Source organism: Haliotis rufescens, unplaced genomic scaffold (genome assembly GCF_023055435.1).
Source record: "Haliotis rufescens isolate VD_foot unplaced genomic scaffold, xgHalRufe1.0.p SCAF_2, whole genome shotgun sequence".
Lineage (NCBI taxonomy): Eukaryota > Metazoa > Mollusca > Gastropoda > Lepetellida > Haliotidae > Haliotis > Haliotis rufescens.
The window spans coordinates 30,760,103-30,776,477 of record NW_025963890.1 but is presented as its reverse complement, the minus strand read 5'-3'; the positions used below and the strand labels follow the sequence as shown (position 1 = coordinate 30,776,477).

The following is a 16,375-nucleotide window of genomic DNA, read 5'->3' as shown; positions in this document are numbered from 1 at the left end:
CCACTACGTATATGAGCCTAATGCGTCCAAGCGGGCAGTGTCAAAGCACGTTAAGACGAGAGTCTAAGTAATATGTCATGGTTTTTGCTTCAATCAGAAAATGTGTGCCCCACTCCTCCACCCTACCACCTCCCCCCCCCCCCCCCCCCCCCACCACCCCCACCGCCACCAACACACACACGCACCAAAAAACAAACAGAAAAAACAAAACAACCGCCCAAAAAGAATCAACAACAAAAACAACAAAGAATCAAACAGGGGCCAATAAAGATAAAGCTTAGATCTAGAAAAATTATATGATTGAAAATGTTATAGTCAAACCATCCATCGAAATGCATGCATGTTTTGTTTACGTTTGTCCAAGATATTCCTACGCAAAACGACAGTTTTCACTCTGTGTTTTACCGTACTGTTTTGAGCGTAGTGCTATATAAACAATCTATATACTTAATTAATATTTTTTAACATGTGTGCTATGTTGTAAATGAACAGAAACACTATTGATGATATGGACTATATCTCTTGACGTCACATGCATGCACAGGAAGTCGAGGCGTGATGGGGCGAATGTTTTGATCTGTCACACTTACTATGGCTGAGTGAGATAGAAGTCTGTTTTAAATTGAGGACAGTCCACACACACCCTGGCTTACTTTGTGTAGGGGGTACATGTCTGTTGAGTATGGGGAACTGTCTGAAATCACCGAATACAGACGACATATCTTTATTACGAGGAAGTGATAGTCAAGATGGCTCTGACCCAGGCCTTGGTCCCCCACCACCTTACCAGGTTAGTAGGCCCTAGTCATCACAGATAGTTATTTGTTTTATCAACATTGAACTGAATTCACCGTTAGATACTGTTTCGATCTTATTTCTTATTGTTTTGTAAACGTATTTGAAGTGGCGTCATCAATTATTATTTGGACTCATGTGATGTCACTGTTTCATTTAGTTGCTAGTTCCTTCTTTGTGTTGAAAGTGGGTTATTTAGCCTAGTATTGTAGAGTGTAGTCATCTGCACATACTGGACGACTACCAGCTGATTGCTTCTCGGCTCTTCATAAATGTGGAAGTGAATTAAAGGATTTATCAACATACTTTTTTTAAATTATTATTGGTTTGTCATTTCTGGCTTGTCTACTGAGCACTTCAGTAGAAACTTTCAGTATACAACTTGAAACTAAAAATAGATTTGTAGTGTTTACATCTGATGGTTGATAAATGTATCTCTCTTGGATTCAATGATGATATTTTCCATGTGTTAGCTTAAACAGTGGGGATAACTGCAGATCGGAGTATGATTCATGGTCATATGACAATAGAAGTATCATTCCCCTAGCAGCATGTAACAAATAGTTACTAGAGTCAGTTCTCCGAATATCGTACACTTTTGGTCGCCTGTCTCAACCACCAAGCTTTGTATGCAGATACTGTGTCATGGGGCATAGCAGACGAAAGATTATCCAATCATCTTGCCACCCCATTAAACCGGTTGTACATTTCGATTTCCGTTTTGACCACACGTTCAGTCAAAGGAGGCTAATAACGATCACTTAAATTCGTACAGTGTGACTGTAATATCGTATGCAATTTCTTCTAATATCGTACATGTATTTTAATTCCGTACAGCACTTGAAGGTACTGGCGTAGCTGTTATTTCTTATGAAAATTTGTATTTATTGGTTGAATCAAAATTCAAATTATCGCACGAAAGGAAATGCACAGGTTCAAAACTATATAAATATGTAGATCTAGATCCCATTATTATTGATCATTAGTAGAATTTATTAATGAATTACGAATGTTGTCATTTTTAAAGCTAATTTTACAAATAAGTAAAAATCATAGTTTGTAATAAATAATGCAGAAGTCTATAAATTTGTAATTATTCTTCTAAACATGAACAGAGCACAAACATTGTTCAGTTACAATGTCTGTTAAAAATGGCGGAACCAGTCAGGAAAACAATTTAGTATTATACTGAATAGTGTATCAATGCAAAGAGCCAATCATATAAAACTTGGTATTATGATCTGATAAACATGTAAGTGAGGCCACCTGTCAGGAACTACATTTGCCCCACACATCGATACAATGTCTGCTTAATCAATAAATTATTGACGAACATTCATAATATAATATGTTTGAATAGGGGTTTCCCGCTGTGTTAATTGGTGTTTCAAACTTGACTGCATGCAAATAAGTTGGCTCAGTGTGACGAATGGGACGGTTCGCTCAAACCTTGTATTGCAATTTCGAAAGTTACTTTATATTTGAATAAAAATGCGTCCTAAACTTCGGGTTAGGAGAAGGAAATTATTACCCTCTTGTGTTTCCATATACCATATGTTAGAACTAAGAAATATACAGATCTCGTCTATCTCTTTATAAGATAACTTTAGCGTTAGAAGCTGACTTCCCACCCTTTTGCAATTGCCGAGCTCACCTCGCTTCCATACACGCTTGTTTTTCTCTTTCTTGCTTTTCTTTCTCGTCTCTTTTATCTGCCTTCATCTTAATGATTTCATCACTTGTTAGTACGTGGTGGGAGGTCAGCTTCCGGGGATTTGATTTTGAACTTTGTTCTTTAACTACAGGAGCAGGAAGGGAAAACTCAGACTTAATAGCATCCATTGCAACAGCTTCAGAGACCGTGGCTAGTTCCACAACTAAGTTGCCAGATTCGTCCAAAGAATAGGGGGTATCACCTGTCAACACAGATAAAATGAAGTCAGTGGGAGACAGGAGAGATGCACCCTCTGGTAACACTGCTTCAGATGTAGAAGGAACCACTGATGTCCCAACCATTGGTGTAGCAGACACTCCGGCATCATGTGTGATAGCTGAACTATCTGTATTCACCAGGGTGTCAGCTACAGCAACAACAGGAATATCAGCAACCCCCACTTCTCTGGATGAATCAAATCTAACGTCAAAGGGTTTGCTGGAGGCAAATGCCTGATCTGGAATTGCTTTTCTATTTACGGGGTATTCCACATTTGCAAAACCCACTACCCATTATGCCTTACCGTAGGCTTCCTTGAACAAACAGGGCCATTGCCATTTAGTTACTTAGTTGTTCGGGCTTTGCACCATAAACTCACTACACACCCTGTTCCACTCCCTGCTTAGTGGACCAGAGACTGACTTGTCCAGAGGACACAGCCACTGGGTTGTGTGAGGAGGAAAGGCTAAGATGGTTAAATCATTTGCCTTTGCCTTCTCAAGAAGCCCAAGCGTTTTCGTGTGAACTTTGGCTGTCCAGCACGATAAGTTGAGGCCTCTCTGGTCCACAGTGTTTGAGGAAGTGGTCCTCAAACAACCTTCACCCAGAGTGTCCTCCATCCATGCACGACTCTGGTATGTATAGGCCGTGCCGGGCACTCCAGCCGGAGTATTATATGCCTGCAGGCATTTTGACGTCTTCGCCTTCACTATGGCCATAGGGGGAATGTTGTCACCGGCTGCATTTATGCATGCCAGCACAGTTACATTATCTCGGGTGTTTCCCACGCACCCTGGGACATTTTTAACCCCAACTTCCGCCATCACTTTGGTTGGTTTGTGGGTCAGTTTCGTCAATGTTCCATATATTACGGGGCTTATCTTGGAGCCCAAAATCCGTGACAATTTTTTGAAGTTCATCAAAATATTTGGTTGTCACAGAGGGGTTGAGCATTCTTGCTCTGACTGTGGACAAGGGAACGGGAGATCTTAAATGAATGTTGGGTTGACGCTTTAGAAATCAAGCAATCCAGCCCTGGCCAGGCACACCATTCTTGAATGGGGTCTTTAGTTTCAGCCTCTTGCTTATACGGGCAACTTTTAAGATAAGTTGACGTCGGGTTATTCCAAAACCTGTCAGTGCAGCAGCCTTAATTTGGTCAGCAATTTCATCTTCAATTGCTGCAGTCAGCACTGATTGGCGCCCAAGACTACCTCCCTCCGATTTCCCATGGACATGATCACTAATGGTCATCGCAGGTACTTTGTAATGTTTTGATGCTGACCTAAAAGACAGACCCTGCTCCTTAACAGCCGCAACGGCACACTCCAGGGCCTGCTTAGAGTACTGGCGTCTTTTATCTAAAAAATTAAACACAAAACTAACTTTATAAATTTTAATACTGCCCAATTTGAATCAAAACAGAACGAACAAGTTGGAGCATATTGTCTTGATGAAGTCCATTTTTTTTCGAAATATTCGAGAACAAGTCTTGCCAAAAATGTGGCAGACACGGGGTCGTATATTTTTTTTCGATATGCCAGAACACAGAACGAACAAGTTGGAGCATATTGTCTTCATGAAGTCCATCTTTTTCGAAATATTCGAGAACACGTCTTGCCAAAAATGTGGCAGACACGGGGTCGTATATATCTTTCCGATATGCCAGAACACGACAAACAACGTTTACCACTGCAGACCCGCATTTGGGATGATCTAAGGATTTCTGTAGCAAACCAATTATTATTTCAGCTTCATTTTCAAAATAAACATCATCCAGGGTTAGGGTGTTTAAAGTTGAACATGCGACTGCAATCGCTATTTTATGTCCGCTTCCAAATATTTCGCGGCGCTGAACAGATTTTGAAAGTGTCATTTTCTGTAAAATTGACAGAAAACGTATAAACAGATGAATAATTGTAATTAAGACAGACATATCTTTGTTTTGGGTTAAAACGTATTCCTCATTTTTTATTAGCTACAGTATGAATACTACAGTTGTACCTCGCTGATACCGATTGTTTTACCGAGTTTGCTCATCAGTTATCAATACTCACACAGTCAACACTTATTAGATAGAGTTTTGGTGTTGACAAGAAATTATCTACATGTTCGTTAGTTGTTAGGCCATCAATATTATTTTATGTGTTTGTCATCTCCAACCTCAACCACCAAGGAAGCAGAAATGTTTTTCACTAATTTTCAACATATTCTACCTTGGTACCAGTCTTCAAATTAATTTTGGACCTATTTCGAGTTGCTTTGCTTCGGAAACAACTTTTAAATACACGTAGTTGAAGAAAGATCAAGCTGACCTGGGCATTTTAAGAATGTGCAATGATAGTCGTACTTTTGTTATTACATCGGGGCAAAATTAATACAGACACTCTGACAGCCTTACAATGTTTGTTGTATCTTTTTGTAATATATCTTAAAACATGTACAGTTACTAGGTGTATAGTCTTTGTATTGTCGTTTTACTTTAAGGCTGCGTAGTAATGTGGCACTGGACACGTGATAAGATATAAAAAAACGTTTTCGGATAGATCTAAATGAAAACAGGGATAAGGTGTACTGATGTCTGTTACTTAATATTTCATATAAATAAACTTATGACAGTGAGCGACTACTTCATAATGGACTTCAACAATGACCATACACTAAGGTCACAATATATATTTTTTTTGTCATTTTAATTTGTTTATCATTGCTTATTCAAGTGTTTCATTAGAGGGTACATCAAATGGAAAATGGAAAATTTCACTTTACGAAATTAGAAGCATAGCAAAATATACTAGCCACATAAAGAAACTGTGCACGGAGAAAATATAGATATAAGGGCACACCGTCCATATATGAAATATAGGTTTGAACACAGCAATTATTGGAGACATTCAAACGCTCATGCACGTGCCAAGCGATATGACGTCATTGATGGGGGCCTATGGACGTGGAATGTGTTACTGCACGTGCATCCTGTGCAGCTGTACACAGCATGTGCAACTCAAAATTCGCTGTCACTTTGGAAAGCATGATCTGTGGTCATTCAAAAATTCAAAACTTCTCAGGCGCAGACACAAGCATATCACAAGCAAATCATGCCAAGAATGACAGCTGCACAGCGTCATTAAGCCATTGGAATGATCCGAGTGGGAATGAGGCAACAACAGGTGGCAACACATTTCCAATGCCATCGTAACATGATATCGGCATTGGTGAGGCGTTATCACAACACAAATGACGTTGCCGACCACCCACGTTCAGGACATCCCCGAGTAACGACGCCAAGACAGGACAGATGGATTCGAGTTACACATCTCCGACACAGGTTCCAAACGGCAGTAACGACGTCCCAGACAATTCCTGGACTGCGCCGTATCCATCCCAACACTGTCAGGAATCGTTTACGCCAGTACGGGACTCGACCACGATGCCCTGCCATACGTCCCATCCTGACACACCGTCATCGAGTCAACCGTCTAAGATGGTGTCGAAATCATGTTCGCCAACCTAGAATATGGTGGAGAAATGTTGTCTTTACAGATGAAACGAGGTTCAACATTTCCCCCAGTGACGGGCGCCAACGTGTCTACCGGCGTTTGGGAGAACGTTATGCACGCAACTGTATTGTGGAGAGGAATCGTTTTGGAGGTGGCTCTGTGATGATTTGGGGTGGGATAACAGCGCGGCACCGAACCCCTTTGGTGGTTGTTCAGGGCAATCTCACTGGTGTTGGCTACAGAGATCAGATTCTGAGGCGTGTGGTCATTCCATTTCTGCAACGTCATGGCCCGGGATTGACATTTCAACAGGACAACGCTCGTCCTCACACGGCTAGGGTCGCAATGGATTTCCTTCACCATAACAATGTCATGTTACTGCCATGGCCTGCAAATTCTCCAGATCTCTCCCCAATAGAGCATGTGTGGGATGAAATGGAGCGCCGTCTGCGTCGTCTTCCACATCCTCCAGATAACGTCCGTGACTTGGCACAGGATTTGAGGAGGATATGGCAGGCCATTCCCCAGGCCTTCCATGCCCATTTGGTGGACTCCATGCGTCGCCGATGCACTGCTGTGATTCACGCACAGGGTGGTCATACCTGTTATTGACTTAGTGACTTTGTCGTTTGACCCCCTACTCCATTTTGATCTTCTGACGTCATCGTAACAGATGTTGTTCAGGTCCTGTTGACATTTTCTTATGGTCCGATCATTCAGCTGCTACAGCGTCTTCATCATTTTGTTCTTGCTGTGTTGTATTTCAATCCAGAATATATTTTCTCCGTGCACAGTTTCTTTATGTGGCTAGTATATTATAATAATTTGGGCATCAAATATCGTACGTCCCACATTTCGTTAATTTTGAAAATAACTTGTATGAAACCTATTAATAAATTTCAATATAAAATGTTTATTGCAGCTGATATGCATTATTTCGTGTTTCTGTACCGTTCCTGCTTTTTAAATTTTCCCCAATGAGCTGTCACGTGTAGAGGTTCTCGAATCGTGACTTTGACGTCAACCCAGCAAGAAATGGAGAGAACCGCTTCTGCGCAAGTGCACTTCGCAATAACCAATCATATCTCGTAAAAGAAAACACATGACAAATACACGTGATAGCTGAAAATAGAGTTGGGGATTACCACATTTCAACCAACGAAAGTAGTTTGACGCCGCATGAAAGCATTGAAAGCAATCAAGGAAACATCAAAGTGTAAGGAACTAAGAAGCCTGTACAATATTCGGAGACCTGACTCTAATTATGAGTCTAACTCATCTAAATAGTTTCCAAAACTCAGCCTACCTTTAGAATACAGTACCACCAATTTTTCAAACATATCAAAATACCCTATGAAGTAATTTGTGAAAATGTACACCAGCGAAACAATGCCATGTGATGTCAGTGGTGATAGACCGTGCATAAGCTCCTCTCAGTGATCTATCATCTTTATGCGCAATGTCATTGAATTAGCCCAGCGATGTTGATAGTTTTTGATATTTTGTGTTTACTAAACATAACCTGTGGCGGCATATTATATCGCAGGCGCCAGTTTATGAAAGAATTTATATTTTCAATATGTATTTTTATTTTAATTAAACATTGGCGCCGAAGACGCGAAGCGTACAAATAAATGCACTTTTCGGGGTCCTCTTGTTTATTGTATTGTTGTCACATTTTCGGTTGCATGTAATTTTCTCACAAAAATGTCGAGTTAGCAGGATGAAGTAGTTTCATGTCAAATGTTTTTGCTTAAGGAAACTCATGGAATTTACACCAAAGCCACTTTAAATTTCACTCACTGTATCACCCTGTGAGTGTTCATAGACTAAGGTCTCGAGACATCATGCCAATCCGTGGCCTTCGTACGTTTCTGTCACCTATTTGACCCTTTCTGTTCAGTCACGGGCATGAGTAGGTAAATTTGCACTAACTTTGACAGTGTGAGCATAGCTCAGTCGGTTAGCTGTCGGGCTAACAATCCTAAGGCCGCTGGTTCGCGTCCAAAAGATTCTCATAAAAATGCACAGTGTACTATACCGAACATCCAGATTCTCTTGGTAGCACCTTGACAATCTGGATGTTCGGTATTGTTCACTGTGGATTTTTGTGAGAATCTTTTGGACGTGAACCCGCGGCCTTCGGATTGTTAGCCTGACAGCTGAAGATTCTCTTGGTAGCATTGACCCGTGAAGATTGGGGTAGAATAGGTCTTCAGCAACCCATGTTGGCCGTAAGAGGCGACTAACAATTTGGGTGGTCAGGTTGATGCATGTCATCGATCCAAATTGCGTTTATTGATGCTTATGGTGTCAATCACTGGATTGTCTGGTCCAGACTCGATTATTTACAGACTGTCGCCATATAGCTGGAATATTGCTGAGTGTGGCGTTAATCAACAAACAAACAAACAAATCTTGGTAGCATCCAGTCGAATGTGGTTCCCCCACTTTACTCTGACTCGCAGGAGAGCCAGACTCATCAACCACACCTGTGCTAAGAGTCGTGGGATCTACACGTATGCAGAACACATTGATGCAGAGATGCCAACCATTTGGCTATGCTGTAATCATTACGCTTTTGAGACTAAAGTTTTGCTATTATCTTCCCCAAATTTGATTTTTTAAATTTCTTTCTTCTTTTCTTTACATGACTAAAATATCACAGAGAGCAAATTGTTAAAACACCGATCACATGAAACATTCTACATGGAGCTAATTGCATTTACACTGATATTTCTTAGGAACTCGAAACACCACATTGTCTTTCTGCAATACAGTTAATATTGTCATGTCATGAATTTTATAAATGTGTGGAGTTTTGACCTCATGTTTCAACATGTATGCCATTTTCTATCTCCTCAATAAGATATCAGGGGGTTTGTCCCCACACAACAGCTTGAATTAAATGCTTTCGTAAGTGATTTTGAACTTTAATTATTAAAGTTATTCAAAATACGTGTTTGTTTGAAATGTGGCCCCGATGTATGTCACTGATGAGGTTGTCGCATGCCGTTATTCAACTTCTATTTTCAATGTTCATGTGCATTTTTCGATGTTTAGATTGATATTCAATTTCGAGTTTAGTCATATTTTACCATATAAACGCATTTTATATTCTGCTTATTTTGAGCTTTATCATCCTGTTTATAAAATAGTGAGGCTTTCATGCGCAGCTACATTACTAGCGTCAATGCATGTATAACCATGCTTCACGTACCTATAGGCCTAATAAAAATGTCGAAGTGACCATGGCATGGCACTCTTAACATTTCTCTTTTTCACAGGAAATTATACTTTTTTTTTACAAAATTACTGATTACTCCAAAGCTTCAATTAGGGTTGGCATCTCTGTTGATGGCCAGGCGTCAACGGCAGTGGCTATCGCTATCCATCAAACACACAGCATCCCTGTATGACCAGTTATCTTGTGAGATCTATAACCGTCAACATGATATGGATCCTACTTTTACTCTGTTCACAGCAGACTTCTATGTCTACTTACAAAAAACAAGGCATTTGTCAGGCGGCTACATTGCCAATGATGCCTCAGCCATTAATTCAATCCCCGGTGCCTCCCGATCTACCCGTATCGCTTTTTCTCCGATCAGGCGGATCAGTGATAGTAGTTTCGCCCTCCGGCATGGGATCTGGGACTGGTTCTTTACGACCTCCTCAGTGTCCAACCCAGACCGCACGATTACGCGATTCACGCTAAAAAAATCAAATCGCCCCTCATAAAAGACTCGCAAGTGATCTATCGCGCACAGTAATTTCTTGTACAGTCACTTACTTTATCAGCTGTTTATCCCTACCTTTAGATTCAATACTCACTAAATCTTTAATCAATTTACGAAGAAAGACAGTTCACAGCAAACATTGTAAACAACTGTCGAAGACCGATCGATAATAACCGGAAGTTTCAACACGAGTTACGTCCCTTGGGTTGCTGAATAATTATCGACAGGATTTGCATAGGAAACGAAATTTTATTTACTTTAGTAGAAAGCGTATCAAAACTTTGATCAAAATTATGTTGTATTTTGTTGTTTAGTAATCAAAAACCTTTGACAAGATGTTAAAAGACAATAAATATTCGATCTTGAATAGTTCTGAAAATATTTTTGAGCATTTTAGTTCGTTTTAGTTTCGTTTCTGAAATCACACAATATGAATCGCCGACTGTCATTGCAGACAATCTTTTGAATATTGAAAATGTCGCGCAAAAATTACAGACTTTTTTAATCAAATAGATGTTTAAAAATGGCAATGATGAAACCACAGTCACTGTAATAACAGGGGTAGAAACTAACATATTTAGTCCACTAGTCCTTATAATGATAACATATAGCAAAACCCTTAAAAATGGCAAATTTCTACTAGTTCTTATGATACCTTAAAGGGGCACTGATCTAATGGACTGGTTGTTGCCTTTGTTATTGTTTTTCCCGCGTGAGTACCCGGATGATACGCAACGCAACTGAGCGTGACCAGAGACTGGGTACCGTCTGCAAGGACAGCTAAATAAACTTGGAGGCTGGAGGCAATATTTGTTTTACGCATTTTTGAACACTGATTGGTTAACTGTGATCTATAAAGATTTCGACAAAGGGCGCATGTTAATTCATTTCTTCAGCCTAAACAAACAGACAAAAAGAACAAGGTAGCTCATCGGATGTCGTCATTTGGAAATACCCCAGATGGTTATAGTTTAATACTAAAAACAGTAAAATGTAAAAGCATTTTCGGATTTCGGCTTGCGTCGATAATACGATTACTACTCCCTTGTTGTCATCCACGTTTTCTCGTATAACCCTACACTTGTGTATTTGTCGTCATTCACTTGATGCTCAGTTAATGAATTTATTACAGGTACACTTAGTGGTAGCACCACTTATATTACCTGACAAAGGTTCCCATTTGGCATTTATTTTGTCTGGGCTAATTATTCAATCTAAATCCAGGTTTGAAGTGAGGTGAAATGTGTGTTGTGTAATATGCATGTGGCAGCCCAGCAAGAGATGAATGATCAGTTGATTTACTTTTTTATGTAAATCAACTGATCGTTCCTAGTCATCAAAGGATTAACAGAAAATACGTTGATTGATTAATCACTGTTATCTTGCACAGTGGATATGTCAAGAGTGAGTGTTTACATGTCTAGGTTTACTAAAACAAAGGGAAAACACTCATATCATGGCGCGAAGTGCCGATGTAAAAACAACATACTTTGTTCAAAGGGTTAACTGATAATACGTTGATTGATTGATCATTGTTATCTATCACTCAATGGAATTTTTAGGAACCGTGGACGCTATGAAAATAGTTGTCACGTGGGCTTTCTCAGCCGACCATTGAGACTTGACACCTATGTAAAACACCTGAAACAATCCAAGCGATCAGTTGAGAAATGAACACGGGTTATAATATCCCAAAACGATATATATCTTTTAAAATATTTGATTGTTACTGAGACACGTGACATCGAATAAGTTTCTTTGTACAGCTGCAGACGAGTGGGATATTGTTCCTTTGTGTGGATATTCACGGATACATTCCTCGAACAAGGAAGCTGCCTAAAACTTATACACATAAATTTGGTAGGTTGTAATTATGATATCTGCATTTTGTTTTCCTTCATTTGAACCGATTCTTTCTTGTTTCTCTACGTCTTGGTAGGGAAATTCTTCAATGCGCGATAGACGTTGTTGTCACAGGTCTTTTCCTTTGTAAGCTTGTATATATTACCGTCAATTTGTAAAATGTGATTCTCTCAGGCAATTTATAAAATGTGTAAATATTTCAGTCATTTTGACTAAAAAATCTGTCCAGATTGATCAAGACGATCAAAAGGGCCTACAAACATCACAACAGATTATTATGTAGGATTAAAAGCCAAACAACTTAGAAATGTACTTTTCAACGTTACATTTTCAGTCTCTTGGTGATGACATTAAACATCAAAATGTCTGGAATTCGTTGTCATAATAATACAGATGGAAATGTTTTTCAGTCACTTTGTAAAATAACTGAATATTTAGACGTTTAATAAATTTGTTACACATTTGACAGTAAAAAAATATACACACTATAAAAAAAGCTCAGGTGAAATATATACTTTGTGTTGCAAGTCAAAATAGTGTAAACGAAAATCGCAAAATTACCAAGCAAGTGACTTATCAAAACTTTGTCACCATTACCGATGCTACTCACAAATATACCTACATTTCCTTATTATCTCGAAAACTGTATTTCATTTTGTTGATCAATGTGACCATACGCCCTTATTACTACCCATAAAAGTGACTAATGCGCTTACGAATGGCGCAGCAGAGGTCGCGAACTAGTCTAGATTTCTGCTATACATCCGGGTACTCACTGGGAAAAAACAATAACAAAGGCAACAACCAGTCCTGGGGAATTGCGTTAGATCAGTGCCCCTTTAACTATTGGGCAGTTTGGCAAGGACTACAGGACTAGTGCCAAATTCTAACGCTGAATTACTTTTCAAACTGTACTGCTTCTTAATCATTCAATCATTATTGGATTTATTGATTAAAATTTGATAGAAAAAATCACAAAGCATTGTTATTCATTTCAGTTCTTTATTGTGATCTGTTACACTTTTATATGATGATGTTCCAGTACATAATACAAAATAAGACATTTTTGAAGAAAGCAGTTATCCCCCTACTTATTCAAAATCCCCCCTATTTTCTACATGATGGGGGGACAAGTCCCCCCTTGATTTTCAATTCTGGGTTGGACACTGCCTCCTCTTATCTCCCTATGAATCTATCACTGTTGCGGAATTGGTACCTCTTACTCAGAAAACTGCCTTTCTCCTGTCGTTGGCCACTGCAGCACTTGTCATGGATGTCACCCAGATCAAGTTGAGATTTGGTCCACAAGCAGAGGTATATCATGGCTTAATGTTGGATTTATTGCCAAGAATCAATTACCTGGTCAGTCAGAGTGCACCTTTACTATTGCCCCTCTGACTATTATTAGGGGCGGTCGGGTAGCCTAGTGGTTAAAGCGTTCGGTCGTCACGCCGAAGACCCGGGTTCGATTCCCGACATGGGTACAATGTGTGAAGCCCATTTCTGGTGACCCCCGCCGTGATATCGCTGGAATATTGCTAAAAGCGGCGTAAAACCATACTCACTCACTCACTCACTCACTCTGACTATTATTGTTGGGTGTGGTGACACAGAGGACATCTCACTCTGCCCTGTTCATGTTTTAGGCAGTTATATTGCCGTAACTAGTCAGTTCCAGCACCATCGTAAACGCCTTTTCCTACAGACCTTTGAAGAGGGTCGCAGGAATGTCTCCAAGAATATGTTATATGGCAGTGTATTTCATTGTTTAACAATAATTGTCAATGATTGTAACTGTATTACTTTGTTTCTGTTGAGATTCAGTAGATAGTCATTGCATTGTGTTTGGACAGTGATCAGTCATCAGGAAGTTACTATATTTAGTGCTCCAAAACTGTGAACCCTAGTAATGGCAAATGTTGAGACAACAAAGTATCTGTTAAGCCTGTGTGACTCATGGCTATCAGTATGGAGATACACCATATCTCCCTAGTAATACTCTAAGCTGGAAGTTTCTTCTGCAATGGAGCCTTGGATCTCATACTGTAAGTGTGGTTTTTTTTACGATGATCATGTTGTTGTTGTATTACATCCATATCTTGGATAGAAATCTGTGATTGGGTGAATTGATCTCTCTGGGTCAACATTTCCTGGGATAAGAGACCCCCCTTGACTAAATTCAAGAATTGAGTCGGACAACAGCTACAGCAAGTATCAGTGAATTTGTGGACCCACCAACAGGGTCCTGACATAAGAGTTCATGTCCAAGCTCTTAAATGGCATGTTCGGCAACTGGATTCTTGTTGCAAAGAAGAGCCCAACAGCTTTAAGGGGATCACCAGCTGATAGCTTATCCAGGACATGGGGCATCTTGGGCAGGGATGAGTAATGGTGACAAGTCTTTGTGGCATGATCAGTGGCTTCGTCCATGTCAAGGGCATAAAAGTAACGGTGGACAACAAGCTTTAGTTGATGACAGGATGGATGATCTAGTTGTACCGTATATGACCATAGATAACCCGATCTCATACTGAGTCCTAGATAAGCCAAGGTATTAACTTGGTCCTTGAAATCTGTATCAAAATGTTATGGGTGGTAGTAGATAAGCTGGACCCCCAACCTGAAACTTGTCATCATCTGTCGTCGGTGTCCCACGCCGTGATATTGCTGGATGATTGCTTAAAGCGGCGTAAAACCATACTCACTCACTGTCTGTCATCGGAAATAGAATATCAACAAATCTGTATTGAATTACGTAAGTAAATCCTGTCGTATCACGAAAAGTGTTAAATTGTATATCTGGACTCATGTTTGTAATCTTTCTAATCTATTTTATTAATTTTTATCAAACTTTCATTCAATAATACATACATTAGTTTCTGTGTCCATCTGGTACTTACAATTTCCCTTTGCACCGTTCCATAAGGTCCGCTTTACCAACTCAACGCTATTTACAGCAACCATGATCACATTACCGCTATTGACACCTCGACAGAAAATGGAAACATATATCATAACTGCCATACTCTGACTTGTTAAAGTAATATTTGTTGTAGTTTGTTGATTAAATGTTAACATATTGTTTTGGCGATGGAAATAGTAAAATCGCGCGAAACCTCAACAGTAATTTGTCAAATTGTTCCATGCAAAAATGTATGTGAAAATACACAAAAGTGCTACTGCATAACCCTGGTTATGGTTATCATTATTTTGAAGATATATAGTAAAACCTGCAATTAAAATAACAAGATATCAAAATATATTATTCATAGAAAAATAGAAATTTAAAATACTATTTTTTCTGATCATTGCATCAAAAATGTTTTCCTTTATACTATTGGGTATCTTTTAATGTAATTACCGGTAGTTTGGGAGCACACATCAGTACAGCTGATTGCTATTTCCGTCTCAGTTTAAGAGACAATACACATGGTAATCTTTATTCCTGCATATAAAACAATGCCTAGCATGACTAGAAATACAATCAAAATGGTAAATCATCATGTCTAGTGATGTAAAATCGCAAATTTCACATTTTCATTTACAAAGTTTGTTATAGTGTTGTTCATTCACCTGAAATGATGCAATGTAGTTATTTTACCACCTGAAAAAAAGTTTGATTAATGTTACCAGAGAATTTTTTTACTTGTCCTCAAAATTCGGGGTATCTACAGTCATATATGGTGTGTTGTCAATATGCCGTCGAGAACCTCTTAAGATATGATGCATTCCCTTGCTGGAGGTTGTGGTTCATTTTGTGGCACACCAAGCAGGCCATCTTTGGCATTGGATGCCAAGCTGAGGTAGCGTTAGATATCCTTGATATTAGTCTGTTTCTTAGATGGGAGGGTACCCTGGATAAGATGGGCATGTACATCATAGGCCACAGCTGTCGGACTGGATGGCAAGCCAGGCAGCTCGACTTATGTAAAGTAACCCCGCATTGCCTCAAATAAAATCCTGGGTAGAGAGGCAAAGGACAGTAGATACTTCAGTCCTTTGAACGGAAGCGCACACTTGTGCAGTTGGGAGCATTTGGTACAAGGTTTCGATATTGAAGCTTGGTAAAGCTGGCAAGAATGTGGAAACTCTTGGGCTGGCAGAGAACTCGCCACGCCATTATTTCTCAAAGGCTTAGACACAAGGCTTGTTGTCTGTGAGGGTAAGAAGTGTTAAGTGTCCACAGTGAAAGAAAGTACCTCAATTTCACAAGGTAACAAGGTAGAAGAAGCCAGCTAGCTAAGGCATGTCATCACTGGTAACTTGTGGCACCTATTCCGTGTTTTTTGACGGAGCCGTAGCTGACGATCCATAGTTGCTCACTGGGAAGTGGTAGGGTGATCGTGCAGGTGGATTTAAGAGCAAGCTGGGCAGATTTGAAGTCTTTTTAAGAGACAATCCGTCCACTTTATCTTGACTTTTGACTGTTGGCCGGCCTGAATACTGTAGAGTGAGCCAAAATTGGAAGAACAGTCATGTAAAACACGGGCCAGTAACTTGGAAGCACCAATGATAAACCTCAACCCACTCTTTAGCTCAGGAGG

General features: G+C 39.7%; 1 protein-coding gene across 1 annotated transcript in view; it reads left to right on the top strand.

Annotated features, from left to right (window-relative positions):
* Positions 1–547: 547 nt before the first annotated feature.
* LOC124118584 (RING finger protein 11-like) overlaps positions 548–16,375 on the top strand; it is a 55,153-nt gene continuing 39,325 nt past the window's right edge. Inside the window, exon 1 of the mRNA XM_046480770.2 lies at positions 548–790. Coding sequence (XP_046336726.1) covers positions 683–790 — 108 coding nt within the window. The 5' untranslated portion in view covers positions 548–682. The remainder of the gene's footprint in view (positions 791–16,375) is intronic.